Source organism: Mastomys coucha, unplaced genomic scaffold (genome assembly GCF_008632895.1).
Source record: "Mastomys coucha isolate ucsf_1 unplaced genomic scaffold, UCSF_Mcou_1 pScaffold3, whole genome shotgun sequence".
Taxonomy (NCBI): Eukaryota; Metazoa; Chordata; class Mammalia; order Rodentia; family Muridae; genus Mastomys; species Mastomys coucha.
In genome coordinates, this window is record NW_022196909.1 from 44,068,449 (window position 1) to 44,085,630 (window position 17,182).

The following is a 17,182-nucleotide window of genomic DNA, read 5'->3' on the forward strand; positions in this document are numbered from 1 at the left end:
CTCTCTCCCTCCCTCTTTTCCTCCCTCCCTCCCTCTCTCTTACCCCTCCTTCCCTCCCTCTTTCTCTCCCTCTCTCTCCAGGGACCATGCAATATCATTTCTGAGAAACCATCTATTTACAGATTCTGCTCTGGCCCAGCCTGGAGAAGAGTCCCCCAAAGTTCCCCTCCATTGGGACATAGACCCCATCTGTCTACGAACCAGGGAAGACATCTGCCTCAAATAAAGACGTCTGGCTGTAGGCAGAGGATCATGAGAGGGGACAACATTGTCCTCCCAGCCTTAGGTTTATCAGAATGTTTTTAAAGGTACTATTTTTTTTTTTTTTAAATCAGAGAAAAATAAAAGCAATCAGTGATGGTTGAGATGAGCATCACCCTGATTGACCCGGCATCAGTTGACAAATGAGTCACGGCCACTGGGCAAATCACGGCCCATTCTCAGTCGGGGTCCAGTAAGCAAATGTATTCCAGGTTTGTTTATAACCTTCTGGGAAATACAGACTGCAGATGGTGACTCATGGGGTCCCTGATAGATCATCCCCGTTCCTGGACCCATGTGTATCATTTACAGCGGGAGCTGCGGCAGCGACTGCATACTTCCGGAGGCTCTGTGATGTCTAAATCACAGGCGGAGACTGTCTTGTCTGTATCAGGAGGCAGAGCAGCCTACAGGACTCAGCATACGGCTATTGCGGATGCAGGTGCACTGGAGAGCCTGAGTGTTAGATACTGACCACAGCAAGCAATTCGCTGCCCTGGAGACACCTGGGCAGCCCTGTGAAGAGTAGAGGCCAGGGGCCGAACTGATGGCTAGGCAGATCTGAGCACTGGCTGCTCTTCCTAGGACCCTGGCTCAGTTCCCAGCATCCTTTTGGGCAGCTCACAATTGTTCATAATTCTAGGTTCAGGCTATCTGGCACCCTCTTCTGACCTCTGAAGCCAGGCACGCATACAGTGCGCATACATACATGTAGGCAAAATACTAAATAAATCTCTAAAAAATAATAATAATAATATTAGAGGGCTGGAGAGACGGCTCGGTGTTTAAGAGCACTGACTGCTCTTCCTGAGGTCCTGAGTTCAATTCCCAGCAACCGCATGGTGGCTCACAACCATCTGTAATGGGATCTAATGCTCTCTTCTGATGTGTCTGAAGACAGCTACATACACATACATACTCATAAATAAATACATACATAGTATACATACATAAAATAAATAGGTCTTTTAAAAAAATAATAAAAGCGGGATCCTGGAGTCAGAGGACCAATATATTAGACACCAAGATGAGCTCCCTTTCTCATGATGACACCCCCCTGGGCCACGATGAGGCCTGCATCAGAGAGCAAACACAAGACAGCTTGCAACCACGGGGTACAGGACTCTGATTCAAACTAAGGCACCTCCCCAAGAAACCTAGAGGTCCCAAAGGTCACTTCTGAATACCTAAAGCAAGGAGAGTTTCACCTTGACCCATGTTTATCAAAGACCCTCCAGTGACCAGTCCCAGCTCCCTCACCGTATCTGTCCCACAGGCAGTGACTCCATGGTGACACTACCTGGTACTGGAGGTGGGCCCTCCCCCACCATGTAGACCCAGCCTTTCCAGGACAACCCTGGAAGCCCCAGCAAGGCTCTCTGACTATGCTTGATCCCTCCAGAGGCCCCCTGTAGGGGCAGCCTGATGTTTGCTCTCTGTGATACGCTCTGTCAGGAGCTAAGTGTGAATTCTCGAAGCAGGAAAAGTCACAGAGACTGCACTCCAATTTCCAGGACTGGTCCCTGGTGCTGACATCAGAGCCCCTGTCACAAGTCACAACCGGAGCTTTTAATGCCACCCACTACTTTCCTACTCCCAGGCCTCTTTTTGAAATGCCTTCTTTCTTGAAGGTCTCCAAGTGCTTCCACAGAAACTCCCGGCTACCATTTCCTAGCATCTTTAGTCAATGAATATGCTGGAGAAGGCACACAGGACCCCAGAGGCAGTGATCCTTTACATTGTATCCAGTGCCAGAAGCCTTTCCGGGGCAGCCAGCCCAGTTCAACTGGGAAGGTCATAACTCCAGAGTCCTGGACCAGGTCCCTGTCGACTGTTGGAAGGCAAGCAGGGAACAGAGCCATAAATAGGCTGATCTTGGCACCGGACAGCATCTTTGGTCCTTCTACAATAGTCAAAAGCCATTCACTCCTACAGTCAGCCCACAAATAAAGTGGGGTGAGAAAACATCCCGGCTCCCTTCCCTGTTCTGACATAAATACAGAGGACTTGATGGCTAGCTAGCGGGACACCTGTTTCCTAACCGGCACCTGCTCTTACCATACACCCAGCGTCTACACTATAGAGGCTGCTCCAGAGCCGGGAGAAGAAGGGTCAAACCTCACCAAGAGTACGAGCCACTTGGGGAAGCATTTAAGACGGGATCCACCAGGAAAGGAAACCCAGACAACATAAATATTTAACTAAGTTTGGGAATTCTGGAACTGTAGTCTGACGGAGTTGTGCGCCTGAGAGGATAAAGCATGGAACATTGTAAAGATGTGAGTTCTGGATTTCTGAGTTCGAGGTGACACAGAGAAACCTTGTCTCGAAAAACCAAAACAAACAAACAAAAAAAGGAAAGCAAGAACAAAATGTAACAAACGGCCCCACAACTAAGACTAGAGTAACTTGTCTCTAGCAATCCCCGTCTTCATTCTGCTCCCCCACCTCCCGCAAAGCCCTGCGAACGAAAAAATCTCTTACCTTCACTATGCTGATGGGCTTTCGGGATAAATGGAAGCTTGCATACAGCAGGAACGTCAGCATAAAAATGAACGCCCGATACCTGGAACACACGAGAGGTGTCATACTGTGTCGGCTGCCAGTTAGTCCCACACTTGACCCCATTTACAACCTCACAAGGGCAGGCAGCCTTGAGCCCGGAGCCTCCCACTCCAGTCCAGGTGCTAACAACCAATTATCTTCTTTTTTTTTAAATATAGTTTTTTTTAAAGATTTATTTATTTTATGTATATGAGTACACTATTGCTGTCTTCAGACACCCCAGAAGAGGGCATCAGATCCCATTACAGACAGTTGGGAGCCACCATGTGGTTGCTGGGAATTGAACTCAGGACCTCTGGAAGAGCACTTAACCACTGAGCCCTCTCTCCAGCCCACAGCCAATTATCTTAATAGCTGTTTCTCTCAACTCTAACTCTTCCCCATAGAAGGCACCTCGAGAGCCAGTGAGGAGCTGTTCTCTGACACAGAGGGAAGGGCAGTCATCTGGCCAGTCCCTTGTGTACTTCTAAATACAGCTTACTTTAATCAGACATTCATGCTTATGTTTTTTGTTTTGTTTTGTTTTGGTTTGGTTTTGGTTTTTTTTTTTTGTTTGTTTGTTTTTGTTTTTTGTTTTTCTCTCAGAAGACCTGGGGGAAAAAAAGCCAACACCGTTTGCTGCCCAGTCTCCACAACACTCCCGTCCCCACAACACACGGCTCTCTAGGGGACTCCACCTGGGGATTCTACAATTGAAGCCATGTTTGACACCCATCTACATGGTAATAGTGTCAGACCCCAGGATTAAGGATTCCATCCCCACACATAGTCCCCACTAATACATTGACAACTAATAAACTGGGATTCCCATAGGCCCCCATGCTTGTTCAGTTCATTTGCGTGAGTGGCTCTCCACGCCCAGAGAAACCCTATTTTGCATTTGCTGTAAAGCCCACAGAGCTCTGACAGCTAGGCAAGAGTTGTCTCCCCCTGACTATGAGACTTTTGAAACCATGGACTGTAAGAAGCAACTATCTCTGCAGGATGCTCAGGACTGGAGAAGAGCCGGTCTAAAGCCTGGGCCAGCCAGAGAGGGGGAGATCTGCGAGGGAGAGTTGGCTCCGTGAGATTATTACCTGCCAACCTCAGCTTGAACCCCAGAACCCACAGAGTCAAAGGGGGTCATTCCTGCGGGTCACACTCAAACCTCCCGAACGCATCAATGCAGGTGCGTATCCACACCCATACACACATACACAACCCATACACACACACACAAAACGAATAAGCAGATGTTTCAAAAGAGACTAGAGGCCAAAACCAAAACAACAAAACCAAAACCAACCACACATCCAGACTTGGCTAAAGATCTCGTTTGAAGTGAAGAAGGCAAGGCGGTGGTCCTGTGGGGTGAGGGGGTAGGGTGGGGTGGGGCGAGAAGAGCCAAATCTACACTAAGACACTTGCTTCTGAAGAAAGAACTGTCTGAGCTCTCTTCTCTCTGGGGAAGCCTGATGGGGAAGTTCCTTCCAGGACACTCTGTCCAAGCCCACAAGGTGACCAGAAGAAAAGTATGCTCTTATTCTCCTCACTTAGGAGACAGAGCTGGGTACAAGCTGTCTCTCACTGTCTCTGCTTGTGTGTGTGTGTGTGTGTGCGCTCCCGCACCTCTGAATGCCTCCCTAGAGCAGAACAGAAGGTACTGTTTCATTCTTTGGCTGAAGCCGCTATGTGGCCCATCCCCTGAGCCTGAGGCTAGGTGTGAGACACCGCCCACTGACCTCCAGCAACCCCATTTCCAGCTCACAGCCCAACTCATCCTTTGGATGCTCAGCCTGGGCATGGATAACCCTCCAGAGCCTCTCAGTTAGACTCAGGAGCCAGGGATATCTTCCAGTGGCCCCTGCCCAGGGCTGCGTGGCTAAAGTTTTGCCTAGTAGGGAGAGATGACTCCTGGCTTTAGGCTATGCTCGTCTTGTCTACTCCACAGCTGGGATAGAAAATCTCCTAGAGCGAGTGATAAAGGCTGAGGAGAGCCCAGCCCAGCCCAGCCCAGCTACATTCCTCAGCCTCAGTAGGTTTCTGTCAAGGAGACTTAAGGATGAGGTGATAGTAGCTTTGAGCTCCAGTTTCTACTAGGTCCATCTGCAAGTGGCTCTGGGAAGGTGGTGTGGAGCATGCAGGCCAAGGGGCTGCTCTGGACAAACCCTCATTCATGCAGGTGAAGCCATGAATGGACCCTTCCGAAAGAGGGAGAGCCTCAATGGGTCAGGGCTCCTCCTGTGAGCTGGTGTCAAAGGTCAAAGAAGAGCAGGCAGGATTTCCCTGAGGCAGAAACAGACGGAAGCCTTATCTTCAAGGCCTTGATGCCTAGGCCCAGCCTACTTCCTCCATCTCCAAAGTCACCCTTCTTCCTTTTTCCTCCCGCTTCTTAGGGGATCTGACGTGTGGCCACGACTGACTGTCCTTCACCTTCCAGGAGGGTCTGCATGGAATAGCTGCTCTCAGCCAGTGGCCATCCCGCCCAGCCCGGCCCGGTGTCAGAGAGAAGAGCCTCCCAGGCTTTCACAGAGTGCCGATCCTGGTGAGGTCCATCAGGATTCTCTTAGAATCCCCTTGTTCCACTTAGTAGCTTTATTGCTGTTTTTGTCACTACTCATAAAGCAAGAGTGGGACCATTCCCCCACAGACAGGAACGGGGTTTCCAAGCATCTCTTTATTCAGAGATAAGGTCCTGAAGGTGTAATTGAATTAGCCTGGAGGTCTTGTCGGGTTAGGATGGCCCTAAATCCAAGGACTAGTGTCCTCTTCTGAAAAGAAGATGCTGGGCACGGTGGCACATGGCTTTCATCCCAGAATTCAAGGGTGCAGAGGCAGGTGGATCAACCTCTGTGAGTTTGAGGCTAGTCTGGACTATCTAGTGAGTTCCAGGATAGCCAGGGATAGAGAAAGAGATCCTGTCTCAAAAAAGCAAAAATCCATGCAGAGACACCAGGGAAAGAGTGTGGCCACAGAGACAGAGGCCAATGTGATGCAGCTGGTTGCCAGAGATGCTGCAGCTCAAAGACCCGACAGAGGAAGGAGGATGTTATCAGAAACCACCACATGATGTACCATGACCCTGGTACACTTTGAGCTTGGCCTCTCAGCCTTCCAAGCTGTAATAGACCCAGTTCTTGGTGCTTTGTTCCGGGAGAGGACCAGGTCTCTGGCTTTATGAGATGCTTCACGTGGGCTTGGAAGATGAAGTAAACGAAGGGAAGCCAACGGGCTCCGAGTTTTCTTTCCAGTGCTCTTGCCTATGCAGATATGACAAACGGTAGACACCAATACAAGAATCCAGCCTGCCCCCCACCCTCCCACCCCCCCAGCCCCCAAAAACCGCTGGGCGGTGGTGGTACACGCCTTTAATCCCAGCACATGGGAGGAAAAGGCAGGTGGATTTCTGAGTTCGAGGCCAGCCTGGTCTACAGTGTGAGTTCCAGGACAGCCAGGGCTATATAGAGAAAACCTGTCTCGAAAAACCAAAAAGAAAAAGAAAGAAAGAACCCAGCCTGTGTTAACCCCAAGTTTCTAGCCAAAAGCTCACATCCCATGAATGCCAACTCAGGGCCTGGATGCACCCCAAACTCTCCTCAGGGGTATCTCTTATATTTGACACGGTAACATAACACTATCATCTATGCCACTTGAGAACCAGCAAAGTTACAACAATAGCCAAAAATCACATACATTCCCCCCCCCCCAATAACCCTCAAAATATTTTAAAGACACATTTTTTGTTGGGCTGTACCAATTACCACCTGCCTATTGAGAAGGGGATCTCTGGGGAGTGGGCTGTGCGGCTTACAGACTGGTCCTACTTCCTGTACCTCTGAGATCGGAGCAAGCAGCCCCATGGCCCTGCTATGGTAGCTGAGAGCGACTTCCTTAGCTATACTGTCCCTACCATGATGGGACTGGGGAGCAGGATAGACAGTACCCTCAAACATGCAGAATAAGCCCTGCCTATTTAAATGGCTTTTCCCCCCCAGGTATTTATTTGGTTACAAAGATGAAACAAGTAGCTAATAGTATCCTTGGGTGTCACGATCCTCAGAGAAGCAGCTGCAGGTGGGGGCAGGGCTCACAAGCCTCCTCTGGTGGGGTCAAAGGTCCAGGAAAGGCAGGTTACGGAGGCACTGGGGCACCATTCGGTCTTGGTTCAGCGTCACTTGAATCCAAACCATTTCCAAACTCAGAAGCCATGCAACCAGATACGGAAGGGAGGCCGTGTCTTTGTCAGAGAGCCTGGTGCCATGGAGATGAACATTGCTCACTTAAGATTCTACCTACCTTGGCAACAGGGCTGGTTTCCGCACTAAGGAGAGAATATGAATCTTGTAGGAGCGTATTGTGAGATGATGGGGCTGGTCCTAGGTCCCAGCTTCAGCCACCCCAAGCCCCCTTGATCCGGGAGGCTGGCCCCCTAGAGAAGGAAGCATGTTTCTTCTCCCGTGGCTCACCGATTGTGACATTTGTGAGGACACATCAGGTGCTGTTCTCACTCGACGGGCCACCATCTACTCCTAGGATCAATTATTTGAAGTCTCAAGTTGGTCTAGACCTGGTCAGCAAGCCACAGTCCCTCTGGCTTTCATTCTGGGCTTTGTTTCTTGGTACCACAAAGCACTCCTGCCGGTCTTCTGCAGTCCCACCTATCTTCTGCAGTCCCCGCCCATCTTCTGCGGTCCTCGCCCATCTCTTGCAGTTCCCACCTATCTTCTGCAGTTCCCGCCCATCTTCTGCAGTTCCCGCCCATCTTCTGCAGTCTCCGCCCATCTTCTGCGGTCCCCGCCCATCTTCTGCCAGTTGAGGCAGGAGTGTGTCTCAGAGATTCTGGCTCCTGTCCGTGAGAGGAGTCACACAAAGGACACCAGAAACCAGGTGTGTAAACCTGTTCTGGACCTCTGGGGTCCTTTCTTCACTCCACCCTGACCTACCTAAGTCCCTCAATTCCCATGGTATCTTTAGCCCCTCCCCTCCCAGCCCCACCTGCCGAAAAGGCACGGTCTGACTTTGCAGTTCAACGAACACCTGTATATCCCAAATGAGAGACAATCCATAAAACACGCGTTTGAACCTTTCAGTGACTCAGAGTCACAAAAGACGGGGCCAAGGGACATTTCTAGAAGAAAGGAGGCAAAACCACAAGATGACAAGATCCACATCTATGCTGGACACTAGATGTGGCATTTTAACATGACCGGTGCTTAGAGACCTGAACCCAGGGCTTCATACTTGCAAGCACTCTACCACTGAGCTGCGAGCCCCACAAAAGGCAAAAATCTACCTAGAAATATCTTAAAATGAAAACCATACGATGCCTGCCACATCACACAAAGCAGGGGAACAGACACAGTCAACAGTAAATAGCAACAACCATCGATTTACAAAACAAGCTAAAAGTCTCTCAAAAAAAAGTGTTTAAAGGAGTGTGGCTAGAGTCTCAGCAGGCATCCAAGGAAAGCCATTGAGGGATGCGGTCTGCAGATGGCTTCAAAGCCACCCTGTGACCTTTTGGAGCCCAGTGTGAAGCTGTGGGTGGCTGAGAATGAGTCTGTAGGGACTAGCATGCTGGGTAGAGAGCTCCTGAGCTCCTGAAGTCTCTTAGGAGCCACAAAACAAAGCTTCCAAAGATTTCATAAACAAACCAACAAACAAACAAACACAAACAAACCCTTCTGTCTCCCAGAAGCGACGCAAGAGCCTAGGAGAGACTTCTCCATCAGTAGCAACAGGCATCAAGTTCCCGCTAGCTGCGCTCTTAAGGACTTTTTTATTCTTCCCAAAAAATCTATTTGTTTTCCTGCTAAGTGGCCTTTGTCACATCTCCCATTAAAGATGATAATGAGCCCCAGGTTCTAAATGTCCCCTGGGAGGCACATTTCTCTGCCAACCTCCATGAACATGTGACAAAAATCTTTTTTTTTTTTTTCTCGTTCACCTGTCTCCTCAGTGTAACCTGCTAGTGCCCAAAACACTCATCAGAAAATGGGAGGAGATGGGCTTAGGCCTCAACTCGGCGCCAGAGTGTTTGTTTAGCTCGCACAAGGCCCTGGGTTCAAACCCAGCACCACAAAAATAAAGCGTGAGGAGAAAGTGTACGGTTTTTTCCTTCCTGACAGACTAGGAGGAGGGTGGAACGGAGACTGGGGAGTTCCACTCAGTATCACCACCTGCTCCCTTGAGGTCGATGGCAAGAGTCCACCTTTGAGGAGGCGGAGTCACAGAGCAGTCAGGAGAGACACTCTCCCATGCGGCCGGCCGTTCTGCTCTGTCAATTTCATCTCTGCTTGTCCCAGCCAGGCAGACCACTCATCTGGAACCAGGGATACCAGGAAGAAGTACGCCACTGGAGGCGGGCTTTGGGTTTAGACTCCACCCCCATCCCCGCCCCCACCAGTTGTGGACGGACCTGAGCTCTCAGCTTCCTGCTCCAGCTGCCACACCTGGCACTTGCTTCTGCGCCTCCCGGCGTGATGGGCTCTAACTCTCTGGAACTGTAAGCCCAAACAAACCCTACCTTCTCTAAGTAGCCTGGACTGTTGTGTTCTCTTGCAACGGGAGAGTAACAGGCCAGTGTTTTCCTCACTCTGCAAGAATGGTGGTTATTCAAAAAGTCACCAAAACCAAATGCTGTCTGTGACGTCACCATCCAAGCACAGGACTCCTGAGGGCTGCAGGTTACCGCAGCCACAGCTCACTAGCTCTGGGAAAGGCTGACACCCAGGCTCCATAATGAAATATGGGTGAAGAAGCCACCAGATGCCCACCGTGGCTCTGTCCCCAACACACGCATCACCACTCCAGAGAACAGACTGACACCAGAGCTTACCACTGATCCCTGGAGAAGGAGATGATGAAGCGGATGCCCACGGGGAGCGGAGCCATCTAGGTCGCACCCCCGACCTCGGTGCTCTAGTCCCAAAATCAGACACTTCAGAAACGGGTTAAAGTTGTTCTGACTGCCCGGCAGTTCACACAGTCTGGGAAGCAACCTCCAATGGGTCCTACTGGGTCCTGTCCCCTCTTCCTTACATCAGGGGGCTGAGCTCTACGGGAGAAAGAGAGCCATTAAGAATCTGTGGTCTGCTGGGAGGTGGTGGCGCACGCCTTTGATCCCAGAGCTTGGGAGGCAGAGCCAGGCGGATTTCTGAGTTCGAGGCCAGCCTGGTCTACAGAGTGAGTTCCAGGACAGCCAGGGCTACACAGAGAAACCCTGTCTCGAAAAAACCAAACCAAAAAAAAAAAAAAAAAGAGAGAGAGAGAGAGTACCTTGGTGACACAAGCACTGGTCATTCTGCAGATGGGAGATGCTACCCACGCCTGGCCAAAGCCGCCACACTGCTGATACCATGATTCCCACCATGCGTGCTTTGGGAAGGTTTGCTCATCTTGGAGGTCCCATGATGCGCTAATGATTCCTGCAGGGAACTGGACATTCATCTCTCTGCCTTTAGGGCTTCCAAAGATGAGTCTGGCCCCAAAACATATGTCTATGTTCAGTCATGTGGACGTCTATCAGAGCATGGGGTAGGACACGGGGTTTAGTCACTTCATTACTACCCTTCAGGCTTCCCGTGAGCCTAGGCAACTGAGGACTGTGGGCCTGGGCAGGTTGGCAGAAGGGATCAATCATCAGTTGCTTAGGTTGTGGGTCTGCAATTGAGTCAGACACGCCTAGCATGGCGGGGATGAACTTCCCATCTGCCGCTGTGGTTCCCTCTCCCGGGAGTGTGTCATTAGCCTGGGAAAATGAGCCTGTTCTGAGAGCTGGGCTGAAGAGGGGCAATTCTGGAAGGGGCAGAACAAAGTCTGCACACTAATAAGGGGTTCAGCCCTCCGGAAGGTTCGTCTCCTATCCTGAGCCCTAAGCCACCCTTAGGACATATATCCTAAGTGGAATCTACTTCCTCATCTATCTCTTTCATGGGCTGGGGCTATAGCTTGGTCGTGGAATAGCAGGGCGGATACTCTGGCTTCCAAGCCCAGTGGGTCGCATACATACAACCAATAACCTCCAAGAGACCAGTCCCAGAACCATCACAGAGGCATGGAGGCCCTTTCCAACCCAGCCAGGAGAGTTCCACCTTTCCTAGGGTTCCATGGGGTCACTCATGCCCAACCCTACCCAGACCTGCAGTGATGGGCCACTGGCCCATCTGCTCCCTTAACTTCTCCAGCTAAAAGACGATGACTCAAAGGCACCAACAATGTCACACCAAGCAGACAATCCATCAGTACCAGTGTGAGTGGCTCTGCAGGGGAGCTTTGGGGAGGGCCGGGTTTCCCTGTCCTACATCCTAGCTCAGAACAGAAGCAGAGAAGTCAGTGGGAGAGCCGGACAGGGAGGGCGCACACCTTTGATTCCAGCACTTGGGAGGCAGAGGCAGGCGGAGTTCTGAGTTCAAGGCCAGCCTGGTTTACAGAGTGAGTTCCAGGACAGACAAGGCGACACAGAGAAACTCTGTCTCAAAAAACAAGAAGAAGGAGGAGAAGGAGAAGGAGGAGAGGGAGAAGAAGGAGAAGAAGTCGTCGTCAGTAGGAGTTAGCCTGGTAGTTTAGGCCTATAATCTCAGCACTCAGGAGGCTGAGATAGAAGATCCATTTTGAGTTGGAAGCCAGCCAGGACTACCTAGTGAGCACCAGGCCAGCCAGAGCTATGGCGCAAGATGCTGCCTCCACGACTAAACCAGAAGTTTCGAGACTCTGGCTCAAAGCTCCATATTTAAATGTTGTCTTTCAAAGAGGGTTTGCTCGGAATGAGTTTGTCAGGCTTGGTCCCTACGTGTGCTTCGAGTGCACCTGTGAAATAATTTTGTGGTTTGATGGTTCTGACCAAAGGATTTGTTTTCAATTGTACAAGGCTTAAAAATAGAAAGCCAGGGTCCATTTTTTCCCCTCCACTAAAATACTGAAAACTCACCCCCCCCTACCCACCACACACCCCTGCTGTGACCAGTGAAATCAACCTGCCATACCGCCAGGCAAAACAGCTCAACAATGAAGTGCCAGGAGGCCCTAAAGAGTTATCAGGGAAAAAAAACTCCTGGCTTCTATAAATAATGCGAGCCATTTCACGGAGATGATGATGATGATGTAGCCAGATGGGGGCTGGGTATCCATTCTCGAAGGAAGTGCACCGGAAGATGGACAGATGTCAATTCTACATTTAGGGTGTTGACAACTCTGCTTAACAAAGCCCTTTTCTTGCTGGTTCGGACAGCATCTCTAAAACTTGTTCCCTCAAAACTCCAGGTCATTGGGCTGGCGAGATGGCTCAGCGGTTAAGAGCACCGACTGCTCTTCCAAAGATCCTGAGTTCAAATCCCAGCAACCACATGGTGGCTCACAACCATCTGTAATGAGATCTGATGCTCTTTTCTGGTGCGTCTGAAGACAGCTACAGTGTACTTACATATAATAAATAAATAAATCTTAAAAAAACAAAACAAAAAACTCCAGGTCATGGCAGGCTACTGACACAGCCTCCTGGAACCCAAGACATAGCTTTCAGTCTAAGACAGTGCTTCTCAGCCTGTGTGTGGGTCTCAGGCTCCAACAGGGGTGCATATCAGATCTTTACACTACCGTGCATAGAAGTAGAAATGAAATAGTCTTATGGTTGTGGAGGAGTGGGGTCACCACAACATGAGGAACTGTATTTAAGGGTCACAGCATAAGGAAGGTTGAGGACTGCCGCTCTAAGAGGAGAGATGAGGCTAGCCCAGCTAGGTGGGCTTCACACCCAGGCTAATTCCAGGCATTTAATTTCCCCGGGGGCAGGGTGGAGGGGGGGTAGCGCCTTCTCAGGCACAAGTACACTTCCTCCTGCCTATCCCTGAAGGGGAGGCACGTGGCTCCACGGATAGGCTTTGGCATCTAGCCCAAGCCCAAGAAAGTAGTTAAAAGTCGTTTTTAAATGTCACCTCTTAGAAGCTCCCAGTGAACTTCAGCCCATTAGAGGAAAGGATGGGAAGGCAGTGTGATCATTGGAGAGGGAAAGGAGAGCAATTAGGAGCTTTTCCAAGGGAGCTTTTCCAGCACCCCTACCCGGCTCAGGAGCACACAGAGAGCTTGGCAAAGCCAGAGCTGAAGAGGGACAGACACACCCATTATCCTCCCAGCTCCCAGGTTCTGAGCTACCCAGAACCCATCCATCCTTCCAGGACACTCGGGACTGGGTGGAAGCTAGCAAAAGCAAGAGTGATGATGCCCAGAGCAGCGGCGGGAGTGGGGGTGAGGTGGGGAGTGGTTCCAGCTTTTAGCACACAGGCAGCATCAGAGCAGCCTAAGGCAATATGTCAAAATTATGGCACTTTTTAAAAGGGCAAACCTGAGAGCCAAACTCCCTCCAAAAAGCTTCAAGAGTTTTGTTTTAAACCAAGACACACTATAACTCCTCCAGTCGAGCACTTGCTAAGCTTTTAAAGGGCTCCATTGCCCGTGAGAGATAAACCAAAACGGCTATTTTCATTTGTCCTGGGCTTAAATACAAGGAGCCAGAATTCTATCCACTATTGCTCTGAGGCCACTCACAACAAACAACACATCCCCGGGTGTTCTTCACGGAACCAGACCTGTAAAAATAGTCCCAAGATCACAGGGTGCAAACGGGACCCCCAAGAGAGGGAACTCTATGTAAAGCCGAATAATATATTTACCAACTGGCCCAACTTCGTGCAATTTAAGTTCCAGGAAGAGCAAGGCGGGCAGGGAGGCAGGTGCGGAGAGCTCTTAAGACCAGGAAAAGGCACCTTAGGAATTTAAACCTTGAGCGAAGGAAGGGACTCCCGTTCAAATGCAAATCTTTACCTGCGGGTCACCAAGATCCTTGGGTGGGCCCTCAGTGCTGAAAGAGCAGTGCGCGCAGCTGGGGGACTTTTCCGGTGGTTTAAACCCTTTATTACAGCCAGACGGTGGCTGTCACTGCGCTGGCCACAGAGCCCGAGCTCCGGGAAGCAGTTCTTTAGCAAACAAACAACCCGAGAGAGCCCAGGGTGCTGGCTGAGAGCTTTCCCAAGGGCTTTGCGAGCCGGCTCCTCCCAGGTCGTGCAGCCGCTCGGCCGGGTGGTGAAGGCTACAGGCACGCCCACGTCCCCAACGCGCGGCTGCAGACAAAGCGCTGGGTCTCCGGCAGGCGTCTTCCCACAGCTGTCACTCGCGGCCTGGGGCCGGGAGGGGACCCGGCATCACAGCTAGGCGACCCCAACCCCGGGCCTCGGGGAACCTTCTGCTTCCACTTTCCCCGGGAACTCAGCGTCGCCCGCAGGGGATCGCCCCCCGGCACTGCCGCTCAAGGCCACTCTAGGAGTCCTTACTTCAAAGACGTCCCACTCTAGGAAAAGCGCTTGGTTAGTCCCCGGCTCTCCAGCCACACAGCAGAGGGAGACAAACGGCGGAGAGGCCAAAGCCAGGGCGCAGGGAGCGGGCCCGTGGCAGGTGCGTGGCGGCTGGCAGGTGCGCGCCGCTGGGGAGGGTCCTCCGTTGTCCCCGCGCCTACCTGCGCTCCGCAGCCCGCGCGTCGCGCGCTTCCTGCCGTCGACTTCCTGGAGCGGCCGCCCTTTCACTTTCCCGGCCCTGCGAACGCCGGCCCAGAGCGGCTCCTCCCTCTCCCGCGCGCCCCCTGACCCTAGCCCCGCGCGCGCCCAAGGGATGCTCAGATCTCACACAGCCCGGAGATGCTCAGCTGGGGCATCCTCGAGCTAGCTGTTCCTGGGTCCCCCACACCTGCCTGTCATGCCCTCCTAGGCCCCGCAGGACGCCGGGCTCTTACTGGCATGGTGCCCAGGAGCCAAACGCCGGCTCCTAGGGGACCCCAGCACCACCAGGCTTTTATCCCCAAGGCGGACCTTACTAATGCCAGCGAAATGGACAAGTTCCGGGGTAAAGGTTTGCTCCCTCGGAGTCCTGGACTGAGAGGACGGCCTCTGTCGGCCTACCACATCGAGTGTCAAGAGACAAGAGCACCGGTATGCGACAAATGGAGCGGGCACATGCCTGGTACCGCACCTGTGCCAGCGTGATAACCAGCTTGCATGGTTAGGTCCTGAAGGCCAGCCACCCGGGTCATGGGGAGGTGCCCTGGCAGCTTCCTGGTCAGTTCCGGATAATTATCTTTTAAACCCCACACCTCCTGCCAAGAATTGATCCTGGAAAGTATGAGGAGGGCCTGATTACTTTTCTAGAGGACATCTGCCTCACATCTCCACCTGTCCACCTGGCCTGGTCATCCAAGGCCAGTCTTGCCGCCCAGTCCCCAGCTCACAGATCAACATCTACCTGGAACGGCAAAACCAGGCAGAAAACCAACCTCTAGGAACATCCACTGGGTAAAACCGTGCCTAAACCAAACCCAATCCGAATCTCCTCTGCTTTAAAAGTCCAGTATCTGGACTGAGCTGGAGTGAGGGTGGGGAGTGTTGGGAGGAGGTAACTAGCGCCCTCTTCAGACTGGTCGGTGTACAGGCAGCCCACAGCTTCACTCTCATCCCCCATTCCCTCCCCCACCCAACTCCAACCCTCCCCCAACCCCCTCCACCACAAGCGCCCACGCAGTTTGCTGAATTGGGGAAGGCCAAGCCATACTCTACCGACAGGCTTTTGAGAAGTGTTTTGTACCCTGGCAGCAAAGTTGACTTCCTGTTCGAGCCACCTGCACCCACATCTCACAAGGGAAGTGGCCCAGGAACTCTGGCCGGTCTACCCTGTTCCTTTGGCTAAATGTCTCTCTCCTTTTTTTTTTTCCTCCCTAACTCTCCATTCCTTGTAAGCAGCATAGCAACTCAAGTGGACGCTTACACCTTCTCTAGGCGCCTCCCCACGTCACTATTTCTCAGGCTTGCCATCACCAAGTTTGCTCAAGAGTCCCTTTGCCCTTCTGCCTGTGTGCCGGTTTTTTGTTTGTTTGTTTGTTTGTTGTTTTGTTTTGTTTTTGTAGCTGCCCCAAACTGCCCTCTCAAAGTAGAATTTAAGCTCCCCAACTTGATTGTCCACTTTTAGAAGGCCTTTCCTCATAACAGAGAACACCAACTCTAAAGGAAGCTGAGACAGGGCCCTCAGGCGATTGGCTCAGCCGAAGAGCCTAACAAAAACTTCCGGGTGGTTTTTCAGTTTCCTAAGCATGGGACTTTTCACATTAATGGGTGGGGATTTCTTTTCTGAGACTGTGGTTTTTGAGTGAGCTCCTACTTTGTTGAAATAGGTTTCTAGATCCTATTTAAAATGACCAAGTAACGCCAGTCTACCTCCCTGCCCCTAGGGGGCGCAGGAGGGAGTCTCAAGATTAGAAAACCTCCGAAGACAGTGAGACTGTAATGGATTTATTTTTTTTCTTACACAAACAAATAAAGAAAAACCAAAATGACAGTTTTTGCACAGATACTGGAGTCAGCCAGAGGGGGTCTGGTGACCTGTGTAAGAGCATTTGCTGAAAATGCCAATCTTAGAATCCTAGTTAAGTAAAAGTTAATGTTTCATAATATATATTTTAAATGGATCTTTATATGATTATAAGAAACACTCAAATGTGTTGAGGTGGGATGCGTGTGTGTAAAACTTCAATACATTTTTGAAATGGAAATTTGTGATTGTGGCCACAGAGGCTATGAGAAAGCATTGGGTGTTCCCACCATGATTTGTGGTCCATGGTCCTCTTGCCTTAGCCTCCTGAGTTTTGAGATCCATGACTGGCTTCCCCTGCTCTCTCCCCATTATGAATATCCAGAGGCTACTGCATAGTAGGTGCATGCTCTACCACTGAGCTACACCATTCTGGCCCTAGGAATTATTTATAAATCAAATTAAAAAAATAATGAAAAGACAGAGAAAGAGAAGGAAAGAAAGGAGTTTATGTTTGCCCTAGGCAGTGATCTATCTGTCTGTCTATCTGTCTATTTTCCTGAGATAGGGTTTTTCTGTATAGCCCCTGCTGCCTTGGAACTCACTGTGTAGACCAGGCTGTCCACAAACTCACAGAGCTTCTGGGATTAAAGGCATGTACCACCAAGCCTGACTTGAACCACACTTTTTGTTGTTGTTGTTGTTGTTGTTTGTTTGTTTGTTTGTTTTCGAGACAGGGTTTCTCTGTGTAGCCCTGGCTGTCCTGGAACTCACTCTGTAGACTAGGCTGGCCTCGAACTCAGAAATCCACCTGGCTCTGCCTCCCAAGTGCTGGGATTAAAGGCATGCACAACCACCGCCCGGCTGAACCACGAATTTACAAGTGGCTTCTACAACTGTAGAAGACAAATTGGGCAAATGTTCTTGTTTCTAAGAGCCCTTGGCAATGTCTTCCAGTAGAATAACCTCCTTCTCCTTCTCCTTCTCCTTCTCCTTCTCCTTCTCCTTCTCCTTCTCCTTCTCCTTCTCCTTC

General features: G+C 50.9%; 1 protein-coding gene and 1 long non-coding RNA gene across 7 annotated transcripts in view; one reads left to right on the top strand and one right to left on the bottom strand.

The window, feature by feature from the left end:
* The window catches only part of Slc37a1 (solute carrier family 37 member 1), a 58,007-nt gene extending 43,608 nt beyond the window's left edge, over positions 1 to 14,399 (bottom strand). The window contains exons 1-3 of one of the 6 annotated variants that reach the window (XM_031347555.1): positions 14,312 to 14,399; positions 9,644 to 9,862; positions 2,746 to 2,827 (exon numbers count right to left, since the gene is read on the bottom strand). In XM_031347555.1, coding sequence (XP_031203415.1) covers positions 2,746 to 2,827; positions 9,644 to 9,699 — 138 coding nt within the window. In that variant the 5' untranslated portion in view covers positions 9,700 to 9,862; positions 14,312 to 14,399. The other 5 variants (XM_031347554.1, XM_031347557.1, XM_031347556.1 and 2 more) reach the window with 5 other exon arrangements.
* LOC116074761 lies at positions 7,148 to 8,903 on the top strand. The gene is made up of 2 exons (XR_004112270.1): positions 7,148 to 7,692; positions 8,765 to 8,903. It is a non-coding gene; the product is annotated as an uncharacterized LOC116074761 (long non-coding RNA).
* Positions 14,400 to 17,182: the final 2,783 nt, after the last annotated feature.